At 38.0% G+C, this 12743-nt stretch overlaps 1 protein-coding gene across 1 annotated transcript in view; it reads left to right on the top strand.

Moving 5' to 3' along the window:
* LOC131952668 (neuronal acetylcholine receptor subunit alpha-2) overlaps positions 1 to 12743 on the top strand; it is a 97211-nt gene that overhangs the window by 63405 nt on the left and 21063 nt on the right. The window contains exon 7 of the mRNA XM_059315429.1: positions 6891 to 7095. Coding sequence (XP_059171412.1) covers positions 6891 to 7095 — 205 coding nt within the window. The remainder of the gene's footprint in view (positions 1 to 6890; positions 7096 to 12743) is intronic.

Here is a 12743-nt window from a genome sequence, read left to right as displayed (position 1 = left end):
AATACTAGGAACGTTTTAAATCAATACACTATATTACAATTTTGATAGTTGTAATAAGCGGATTGGTTCATTTTATAAAAGAATTGTCAAGATAGATTATATTATTGGTATATTGTATTCTTTTAAAAATGTATCCCACCTATCAAAAAGTATTATGTTCACATTTATGAAGGCATCCGTGTCATACTTATGTGTATGCATACGTCATCAATCAAAGTCTGAATGCTGTATTGATTGGCATGTACATGCCGTTGCGTTTCTTACAGATTTCATCTGTCTCCCCTCTGTCCTCCCTTCATCTCCCCTTCCCATCTATCCTCCTCCCCTCTCCCTCTCTGTCTCTCTCACCCCTACCTCTCTGTCTCTCTCACCCCTCACTCTTTGTCTACTCTTACCCTTCCTTCTCTGTCTGTCTCACCCCTCCCCTCCTGTCTTCCCAACCCTCCCTCTGTCTCCCATCCCCTCTACTCTCCTCACCCCTCAGTCTCCCCTCACCCCTCCCTCTCTGTCTCCCCTCACCCCCTCCACTATATCCCCCCTCTCCCATCCTTCTGCCTTCAAATATTTCTTCCGAAACAGACACAACTGCACAGCATTAATCCTAAGGGCCACCCCTCCCCCCTGTTTTTTTATGTTTCTATCGTTTAGACAAAAAATAAATAAAGAACGATGGGTTTCTCGTGGGTCAAGCGGTCCCCCAAGTGTGATTTGCATACGCATGGATAGGTTATTCAGCGTGATGAAGGTCGGCTTCCTCCTCATGTTCGGGGGTCGGATTTTTGTGGCTAGTTTACGGTTGGCGGTAGTGTCAATTTACCAGAATATCCAGGATTTTTGTGGCTAGTTTACGGTTAACCATAGTGTCAATTTACCAAAATATCGACGTTTTTACTTTCTCGTATATACGAAGTATAGAGAAAGTATTGTAATCGTGCACAAAAATCACTTGAAATTTTAACAATTTTCACCGTATTACACCTCAGTCCTTCATCACGTCCGAAGTATAGAGGACTTATTTTAATCGGGCAAAAATTATCAATCCAGATTTATCAAAATTAAGAGGTTTTATGCGTAATCCAGTCTGAAAAACTGGGCTTTGCAGTTCTGTCCGTATGTCTGTGTGTCTGTGTGTGTGTCCGTGTGCAAACACGATTACTTGAGTACCGTTATAGCTAGGTTGATGAAATTTCATATATAAGTATTTTATCAAAATCGTAGATCCGTATCAACTTTTGAGCGATTTCCGATAACCGGAAGTGGTACTTTTCCTACTTTGAATTTTTCAAAAGCCTATAACTTGAGTACTATTTCAGATAGATAAATGAAATTTCACATGTAAGTAAAAGATCTAATTCTCTACCTTCTGTTAAATTTTGAGTAATTTCCGTTGACCGGAAGTAGTAATTTACGCTACTTCCGATTTCTCAAAAAACTAATGTAAATTTTTAAAGTACTAATAATATTGCGCGCTATTGTGCACTTTTTTATTTGGCGTTCACTAGTTCACTTGGCGTGCAATTATTTTGTCTACGAGATTTTATTCTATTTTTAAAACTTTAAGTATTTAAAATGGATTAAAAATCATGTCAATAGCCCGAGTTCCCATCCCCTGTTGTTTTATTAATACTAATAGTTTCGCTGTCTGTCTGTCTATCTGACAAGAACGCTCTGTCTGACAAGAACGCTCTAGAGAAAACATAAGCAAAATAAAAACATGCACAGTAATTCGAAAAACGAAATATGACGTCGACACATTTAGCATAGAGTAGAACATAATCTCAAACCAGAGAGTGCACACAGTAATATGACGTCATTGATTCTCGCGTAAACATTGAAAAAAAGGAAATTTTGTCTAATCTAAATGGTTTGCGTGAAGAGTTTCTTGCATATAATTCTTCGGGTAGGGGCGAAGCCCCCCCCCCCCCCCCCCGCGTAAGAACGTCTGAGCCCCCCCCCTCCCCAACTCAAAAGAAATTTCTTCATCGATACTCTATAATAAAATTACCGCCTAATTAATGTGTCTAATCTAAAAAGTGGTTTTCTCGCAATTTCTTTAATGCAATTCTTCGCGTAGTGGCTAAGCGCAACACCAGTGTTTCTTTCAGACTTTTTCCTCCCCGGAGAGGGGTGGGGGTACTTGAAATTTTCGGGGGCGGGGGTAGAATTTTCGGGGAGGGGGCGGACACTGGAAAAAGTATATAATTATATTTCGTTGAATGGGACGGTAGACATGTTTTTTTGGGGGGTGGGGGTGGGGGTGGGTGGGTGGGGCTGGGGTGGGGTGGGGTTGGGGGTTGGGGGTAGGTGTGTGTGGGGGATGGGTTGGTTTTAGTTTAGAGAAAAGAGACAGCACTATCAACCTAGCGCCCGGTGTATCCTTCCTCAACGGGCCATTTTTCTCGTCTATAATAATAGTTTCGCTGTCTGTCTGACAAGAACGCTCTGTCTGACAAGAACGCTCTGTCTGACAAGAACGCTCTAGAGAAAACACAAGGAAATTAAAAACATGCATAGTATTTCGAAAAACGGAGTATGACGTTGACACATTTAGCATAGAGTTGAAAATAATCTCAAGGCGGAAAGTGCACACAGTAATATAATGACGTCATTGATTATCGCGTAAACATTGAATAAAAAGGAAACTTTGTCTAATCTAAATGGTTTGCGTGAAGAGTTTCTTGCATACAATTCTTCGGGTAGGGGCGAAGCCCCACCCCCCGCGTAAGAACGTCTGAGCCCCCCCCCCCCTCCCCAACTCAAAAGAAATTTCCTCATCGATACTCTATAATAAAATTACCGCCTAATTAATGTGTCTAATCTAAAAAGTGGTTTTCTTGCAATGGGACGGTAGACATGTTTTTTTTTGGGGGGGGGGGGGGGTGGAGGGGTGGGGGGGGTGTGTGTGGGGGGGGTGTGTGAGGGTGGGGGGTGGTGTGTGTGGGGGGGTGGGTTGGTTTCAGTGTTTCTTTCAGACTTTTTCCTCCCCGGAGAGGGGTGGGGGTACTTGAAATTTTCGGGGGCGCGGGTAGAATTTTCTGGGAGGGGGCGGACACTGGAAAAAGTATATAATTATATTTCGTTGAATGGGACGGTAGACATGTTTTTTTTTGGGGGGGGGGGGGGGGGGGGTGGGGGGTGGGGGCGGTGTGTGGAGGGGGTGGTGTGTGGGGGTGAGGGGTGGGGGTGGGGGTGGTGTGTGGGGGTGGGGTGGGGGTGGTGTGTGGGGGGTGGGTTGGTTTTAGTTTAGAGAAAAGAGACAGCACTATCAGCCTAGCGCCCGTTGTACCCTTCCTCAACGGGCCATTTTTCTCGTATAAGAATATTCGAGAAAGTTTAGGGGAGATCACTCCCGGTTTATTTGTGGCTAGTTTACGGTTAGCCATAGTGTCAATTTACCAGAATATCCAGGATTTTTGTGGCTAGCTTACGGCTAGCGGTAGTGTCAATTTACCAGAATATCCAGTTTTTTTGTGGCTAGTTTACGGCTAGCGGTAGTGTCAATTTACCAGAATATTCAGGTTTTTTATGGCTAGTTTACGGTTGGTGGTAGTGTCAATTTACCAGAATATCTAGGATTTTTGTGGCTAGTTTACGGCTAGCGGTAGTGTCAATTTACCAGAATATCCAGGATTTTTGTGGCTAGTTTACGGTTAACCATAGTGTCAATTTACCAAAATATCGACGTTTTTTGTGGCTAGTTTACGGTTAGCCATAGTGTCAATTTACCAGAATATCCAGTTTTTTTGTGGCTAGTTTACGGCTAGCGGTAGTGTCAATTTACCAGAATATTCAGGTTTTTTGTGGCTAGTTTACGGTTGGTGGTAGTGTCAATTTACCAGAATATCCAGGATTTTTGTGGCTAGTTGACGGTTAGCCGTAGTGTCAATTTACCAGAATATCCAGGTTTTTTGTGGCCAGTTTACGGTTGGCGGTAGAGTCAATTTACCAGAATATCTAGGTTTTTTGTGGTTAGTTTACGGTTAGCGGTAGTGTCAATTTACCAGAATATCCATAATTTTTGTGGCTCGTTTATGGTTGGTGGTAGTGTCATTTTACTAGAATATCCAGGGTTTTAGTAACAAGTTTACTTTTGGTGGTAGTGTCAATTTACTAGAATATTAAGGAGTTCAAGAGGTCATTGATAATTGCTCGAGTATTAGGTCAATTATAGAGCCCAGGACCAAAACACCTAGCAGTAAAATCAAATGACTGAAGGTAAAAAGCCTCGCGGTAGAGTGCTAGACTGCTGACCCGAAAATCTCGAGTTCGAAACCGGGTTCAAATCAGTAGAACGTCCCTGAGTCCACGTTAAGGAAAGTAAAAGGCGACTAGGTGTAGTGATGACCACACTATCCCTACATATGCCGAGGTCACAGAAACAGATGTGCTCTTATTCCCTTGCCCCATGGACCTACAGGTCGAAAAGGGACTTTACTCTTACAGGTAAAATACGAGCGTTCACAGCAAACGACTGGCTAGTACATTACGTCATTGGTTTTGAAGCAGACGTTGTGCCTGTTGGTGGAGCGCTCTCCGATCTGCTCAGCTACACTGCTCTGTTGTCCCAAAATTACCTTTGCATCGTTAAGACGTTGTAATTTATGTAATAACACTGTCTGTTTTTTTGTTGTTACTATTCTCTCTTTATTCCGTACTGCAACTAGCCAGGCCCATGTAATGGGACCTGACACAATCAACATGGCTTGCAAGATGCCGTTAGTACTGTTGAACACTCACCCATCTTCTGTTCCTACTTGGGACTAATTCCTACAATGTGTAAACCAATCCTGTCTAACGCGTACCAGACCATTGATTTAGGAAGTGCTGTTCTAATCCCGTAATCCCTCGACTAAGTCCCCAATCGACCATAAACAACTACAGGAAACAGACCTTAAAGTCTCTAGGGCATTTTTATATCGCAATACGTTATGGTACTGGTTTCTTTCAGACAATACAGATCATTAGGCAATATCACTGTTCTTTATACTTAGTCATTTTCATATGTCTAGTACCTATATGACCTAGGCAGACCCAGATACAGATGATCATGCGATATCACTGTTCTTATAATTTAATCATTGCATAGGTCTAGTTTAGGGGTCGGTAAAGCTCATGGTTGCGAAACCGAAAAGTCTGGAGTTCGAACCCTCGGGCAGATGAGGCTCGTTAGCTGGGGACAGCCACTCTTTAAGGAGAGACAACTCCACAATCAAACAACTGCTGCCTTGTAGTTTGTTCTTGGTTGGACAAAGTTATGGAAGCGAATCTAAAAAGAAAAGCAGGCTGAAATCAATGGCGCATAACCATTTGACATGTATACTTAATTGTGTTGGAGGGGATTCCTTCCAACACTAAAATTAAGAACGAAGAAGAAGAAGATAGGTCTAGTACCTATATGAATTAGGCCGACCCTGGAAGGTACCAATAAACAAAGGATTAGACATCACCAGTATTCGAACCTAGAAAACGACGTTGTTGATTGTTCACATAATGTAATCTACAAAAAAAAAATCCTTTCTATGTATTGCAAATTTAAAGAATCTGAGAAAACAAATAGTTCAGCCACTGTACTAACATATTATCCTTTGATTATGTTTCATTATTACATCAACCAGTGCTTTCTGTCTCCTGTGAGCACAAAGCAACAACATCTATACACAGTATACATAGCACAAGTCCTCCACTTAACTTCTTGTTGTACTGATCTTCATATCTCTTAACGACAACACATTATGGCCTTACATAGAGGGTAAACATTTAGAGCCTTTCTATTACAATTTATCACTGTTTTCCTGCTGTCTTTTCTAACCTACCAGCGTTTATTTCCTCTGACTTGCTTGGCTTGGTTTTGTTTGGATTTGTCCCACGTCAAATGACTCATTTATCACACACGGACATTGATTTATGTTTCCGCTTACAAAAATTGTTCGTAACATTACGTTTATATATATGACTCATAGCCTCCTTTCATAAGAAAACATTAACTCATTGTCTTATGACAATTTGTCATGACGTTTAATATATCTTCTGTGTCTTACATGTATCTTCCTTAGATTATATATTCATCTTTAATTATGTCCAGGTCATACATTAATTTTACCTCCTCCCCAAATCACACAATTACTTTACTTCGTCCAAAGATCATACAATTACTTTACCTCCTCCATAGATCATACAAATATTTTTTCCTCTATAAAGATCATACAATTACTTTACCTTTTTCAAAGATCATACAACTATAATACCTCCTTCGTAGGTCATTCAATTACTTTACCTCCTCCAAAGATCATACAATTACTTTACCTCCTCCAAAGATCATACAATTACTTTACCTCCTCCATAGATTATATAAATATTTTTCCCTCTATAAAGATCATACCATTACTTTACCCTCTATAAAGATCATACAATTACTTTACCTCCTTCAAAGATTATACAATTACTTAACCTCCTCCAAAAATCTAACAACTACTTTATTTCACCCAAAAATCATACAATTACTTTACCTCTTCCATAAATCATACAATTATTTTACCGTATATAAAGATCATACAATTACTTTACCTCTAAAGATCATACAATAACTCTACCTCTAAAGATCATACAATTACTTTACCTCTAAAGATCATAAAATAACTCTACCTCCTCCATAGATCATACAATTACTTTCCCTCTAAAGATCATACAATTACTTTACCTCTAAAGATCATAAAATAACTCTACCTCTAAAGATCATACAATTACTTTACCTCTAAAGATCATAAAATAACTCTACCTCTAAAGATCATAAAATAACTCTACCTCTAAAGATCATAAAATAACTCTACCTCTAAAGATCATACAATTACTTTACCTCTAAAGATCATTCAACAACTCTACCCCCTCCCCAGATCCGAAGACGCACGCTCTACTACATGTACAACGTTGTGTTCCCTTGCGTCATGATGTCGGCGCTGACTCTCCTGGTGTTCTGCCTCCCCCCTGACTCCGGTGAGAAGATCGCCCTGGGGATCACCGTGTTGCTGGCATTCTCCGTCTTTATGCTGGCTGTAGCAGAGAACCTTCCAGAAACTTCGGAGTTTGTACCACTCATCAGTAAGTTCATTAGCATTTTTTGTAATTAAGAAAGGGTTATTATAAAAATTAAATGATTCCTATAAGGGCTGGTAAGTAGGTCACTAACCAGTTCTATGGCGCATGCAGGTTTTATTGAGCCGTAGAACTGGTTGGTGACCTACTTACCAGCCCTATTAAAAATGGATTGATACAAACACGAGGAAGTAAAACATCTCAACCATGAGTTTGACTTAATAAACATAGTACATAGATCTACAGGGTGGTTAAAAACTTTATTGTTAGTCTATTTTTATTTTAATCTGATGAATACCATCGAACGAAATATTGATTATTTAGTTTGTGCAGATAGTTTTTGAAGGGATCTCACGTTTTCCATACAACTTGCAAAAATCTTTCCGTTGATTGTTTAAAAACTAGATGACAAAAACTACTTAATTTAGTAAACTACAATTTTATTGAAGCTTATATGCAGTAGACAGAGCATAGGTTGCAGCTTTTCTTATAATTACTGTGATTTTTAAACGAAACAAATGCAGGGCGTAAAACGCAATTGATATATCGATAGTTGTGTTTATTCAGTGAGGTTATCAATAATTCTCTTTAAGTTTTTTTTTCACATAAAATTCGATTCTAAATTGCACTTGTCTGTCACTTGAATGTTTAATTAAAGTAAATGTACTTTACCAAAGTAATCAGCGCTGGCATCACGTGTAATTAACGGAGAGGCTTAATTATGTAAATGTAAACTCGGACAAAAACAGTGACCGATTTTTTAAAATTAGATTCCCAGTCAACAAAAGAGCAAACACAAAAAAAATAGATCCAATGTGCACCGACGGAGTAAACACAAAAAAAATGTGTTATGTGAACTTTGTACTGTACAGTAGAAGCGAGATGCAATATTTAACGACAAACAGAACACATGTGTTATGTGAAATTTATACTTAATAGCAAACTTTAGAACCAATATGGAAGGACAAACAAAATAATTGTGGTAGGTTAAGCTCGTACCTAATAACTCAGAGACTTTATATCCGATATCCAACAATATTTTTAACAAAGACATTGTGTTTTGCGGAATGTTCTAAAAAAGTAAGTGTAAAGACGATTTTTTTTTACTTTGACAGTGATGGTACCATTTGTGTTTAGGACATAATTATTCATATTACAACTTGGATTATGGTAAATTTATCTTAAAGGATAATTACTTGTTTACTTAGATTACACTAAATGAAGTAAAATGCTGGATACATTAAAGTTTACGTTAATATCGTTAAATTTTTAGATATCAATTTACAAAAAGTTTATTTTATATTCTTTTTGACCTATAGAACCGGCTCTACTAGCCGACAGTGTTAGACTGTATTCGTGCGATAAGAGTTATCGTCCCTAGAGGGAAATGAGATTATCTTTTTTTTATTATTTTTACTCTCTGGTTTATTGTGTTTTTAAGTTAGTTAATTTACTTTTTCTAGTAAAAGTGGCATGTTGTATTTTTCCTGTATTTTCAAAAGTGTTTTATTCCTGTAAACAAAACGACATAGATGACATGACAGCCTATCGTGTCATCTATCGTCTGGCAAGAGCTAGAGTCTACACGTATAACTTGTAAACATCCGGGTTCTAACAGGAAATTTTAAAAATATATTTCATCAAAACAATTGGTAGTCTATACTACCGGACACACAGAATGTTCCAGACTTAGTAGTTTGCTGAACTACAATAATCTTATAACGTGATAACTAATTAATTACATACGTGTACTGCTTCCTTAACTACTTTCTTATTCTCTCAACCTATTCCTAAAATTTCTCTTACTATTTTTGCTTTCTGAAACTTTTGTCTTCATTTTCAATATCTACTCTCTCATTTTATCTAGAAATCTATCTGATTTACCATATATATATATATATATATATATATATATATATATATATATATATATATATATATATATATATATATATATATATATATAACTCAAACAGGTTCTTTTTCTAGTATAAAAAGCACTCACCAGTATAGAACTGGTATGTTTGATAGTTGTATTATTCAGTTTATATTAAACCACATGCTTTGAGCTAATAAAACCATCAACTTGCCAGTCGCTATATTGTAATTCATGGGGAGAGAGACTTAGCTTAGCGAATCATTGTTCTACAGAAGAAAAAAAACGAAACTATGTTATATCGTATTAGATAGGAAATCCCTCAATCAACGTTTGTATCAAATGTTGAATTAATAAAACATTCTGGGAAAAGAATACGAATCCAGAGTTAACTCCCATCTCATGTCAGCGTATCTATTTGGCTTGCGAAGGGCGACAACTGTGACTAGGTACCAGCCAAACAAAAAGATTGCCATCAGTAAATCTGAGGCTTAAGGTCTCCGCTTTATTACCCGGAGTTATCGACGTGTCTGTAGTGTTGACGATCTCCTCCATTAACGTGTTGAAGTTCAAAGGTCGTCACAGTACCCGATCATCAAGTCGGCCCCTGTCAAACACTAGATCCGTGGGCGTCAACAACACGGGTCACAGGGGTGGAGGAGGGGGGGGGGGGAGGGTGGGGGAGAGAGGGGAGGGGGATGGGAAGTATGGGGGATGGTGGGGGGGGGGGAATGGTGGGTTGGGATTAGGGAGATGAAGGTAAAAGAGAGGAACATTTTACCCCATTTTTAAGGATTTTTAACCATAGGCCAACTCAAATTGAAGAACCAGGCTAGCTTTCAGCAACGTATTACTAATAACAAGATATTACAATATTACTCCATATATGTATCTGTAACCTCAATGTAACCATATTTGTGGCAGCATGTCATACCCCTCACCACTTTACAAACACACTGAAAAAAAGAATGCCTATGCTTACTTGTATCTTCTACAATCACATCCGGGGTAGGAACCCCCACCCCCTGTCCTACTCTCCCCTCTCTCTCTGATCTCAGATCCGGCTTAAATGCTGATTTGTCGGGACATAATTGGCCTCCCTCCCCTCTGTTCTCTCTGATGTTGTTACATTTTTCCCCCCTTGGAGTTGTCGCTCTTGCTCTTCATGAGAGAAAACACGTACAGACATGCCTATATGACGCCATCGACATCCCGATTTATCTGGCCACTTTCTCACACATGCTAATAACATGACATGGACATATTCTGGAACAATATCCTCTTTCTCATCGTTACATCGGTTCATATATATATATATATATATATATATATATATATATATATATATATATATATATATACTAGTTGCATACCCGTGCTTCGCTACGGTATGTCTTTTATAAATGTACCAACATTGGAACAGAACAAATGCAAACACTAATACAAACACAAATACAAACGCAAATAAAAACGCAAACACAACGCAAACACAACACAAACAATACAAAAGCTCTAATTCAATCTCAAACACAAATGCAAACACAAACACAAAAATAACACAAAAGAAAACGCAAACGCAAACACATACGCAAACGCAACACGCAACACGCAAACACAAACACAAACTCTAATGTAAACCCTAACACAAACACAAAAAACACAATAGAAACCGCATAAATGATAAAGTTTAAGTATATATCTAACTATATATTTGTATAATGTATGTGCATTTAGGCATATATCATATACATCAGCCCTTGTTTATTTCTGTAATATGAATTACATGTTTGTATATTTATTTCTTTTTTTTCGCAAGTAGACCTTCGAACTTCATATTCTAACAGGCTTAATTTAATTATTTAATTAGTTTTGAAAACTCCGGTTCACAAAGGCTACTTGATCTCTTATTATCATTCTTGTTTATTTCGAAATGTCAAATGTATTTTAAAAATGTCTACATAAAACCTCTTTAAAAAACTCTGGAACCCAGACAGTGTGTCGCCATAGCGTTCGGCTAAGAACATAATGGACATGCCAGATTTTCGTAGTGCTTGCCAGATTTTCATAGTGCTTGCCAGATTTGTGTAGCGCTTGCCAGATTTTCCTATTGCTTGCCAGATTTATGTAGTGCTAGACAATTCTCTCTTCAGATGAACAAGATTTTACTTTTTTTTAAAAAAGATTATAAAAGTGAACTAAAAATAATGTTGTCGGAACTTATTATCATTATGGGCTAATTTCTCTTATTAGACAAGATAATTGGATGAATAATTTCTAAAGCACACAAAAAATTGGATTACTGACCTTAATGGCCTGATATTTTGGTATCAAATATAACTCTAGCGTGGGTGTGTAGAATTTTTATGATTTATTTTTAACTGCCTTGAGTATATCTGAATATTGATTAGTTAAAATTGTAAAAGTTTACCCTTCCTCTATTTCGTGCTTTATTTCTCGGCACATTGTTTAATGTACATTTCCTAATTAATTCTAAATCCGCCGGCTTGTTAATGGTTAGGATAACAATTTTATAGTCAGTAGAGCGTGACGCACCAGTCTTACCGTGTTGCACCTTACGTGAGTCTAACCGTGTCTCACCTGTCTCTTACTTCGTCTTACCAGTTCTGTCCGTGACGTCACTTGTCTTCTTCTTCGTTCTTAATTTATTAGTGTTGGAAAGGATCGAGCCTTATCTGCCAGAGACTTTTTTTTTTAATTTATCAACCATGAGCTTTTTGCCGACTCGACCATGCCTCCATCACAATTAAGTATACGTTACAACTGGTTATGTGCCATTGAGGCCATTGACTCCGATTTCAGCCTCCTTTTCTTTTTGGATTTGCTTCCATAGCCTTTGTCCAACCAAGAACAAACTACAAGGCAGCAGTTGTTTGATTTTGGAGTTGTCTCTCCTAGCTGTCCCCAGCTAACGAGCCTCATCTGCCCGGCGGTTCGAACTCGAGAATTTTCGGTTTAGCAACCATGAGCTTTACCGACTCGACCACGCCGACCCCTACGTCAGTTGTCAAACACTGAAATATTCACAAGCTCAGGTAATCGTACAGAACTCGGGAACCTTTGCTCTCTAAACTCCTGGGCTTTAAGCGCTGTTTAACTTAATTTTTAAAGTTAAATTTTGTAAGGAGGTATCCAGTCGTACCAACTCTGTCCATGGCGGTTTATGAATTCGGATCATAATTCTAAATTTTGTGACGCACTTGAGTCAACCCAACTCCAACACATACCCAGCATTATTTGGGTTAAGTACAGTTGGTCCGACTTTAGCAAAAGTTTACTTTTCGTGTGTAATAACCACAAAATAATGTAAACTACGTCTTATTGAAGACAAGTTTACATTATTTTTAGCATACATTCGCTGCTAAATAGACCAAAGAATGTTTTCTTATCAAAATTTTCCTAGTACTTCTCTTGGCTTTTTGAGAGTTAAGAAAGAAGCGGTCGATATTATCTAGAAAGTCTTACATATTTTTCAATGAACAAGCGATCGATGTAATGTCCACGTCTGCTTACCTCATATCGATTTAGTGCATTCTTTTTTCTAAAATCAATACTTAACTTTCTCAAACAACGATATAAGTTCATTTTTCCCACGAGACCTACTTCTGTGACATGACCTGGTATATATAACATCTGAAACAAAAATTTGGAGACATGAATTTAAATGTTTAAAACTAAATTCAAGTGAAATAAACACATGATTTAGAGCCTTAGTAATTACTTTTATTAGGTCTAATTATCTTAATAACCGGAAAAGTTG

This window comes from Physella acuta, unplaced genomic scaffold (assembly GCF_028476545.2).
Source record: "Physella acuta isolate Inbredline_101_S28 unplaced genomic scaffold, ASM2847654v3 ptg000886l, whole genome shotgun sequence".
NCBI classification, from domain to species: domain Eukaryota; kingdom Metazoa; phylum Mollusca; class Gastropoda; family Physidae; genus Physella; species Physella acuta.
This window is presented reverse-complemented; position numbering and strand designations above follow the sequence as displayed.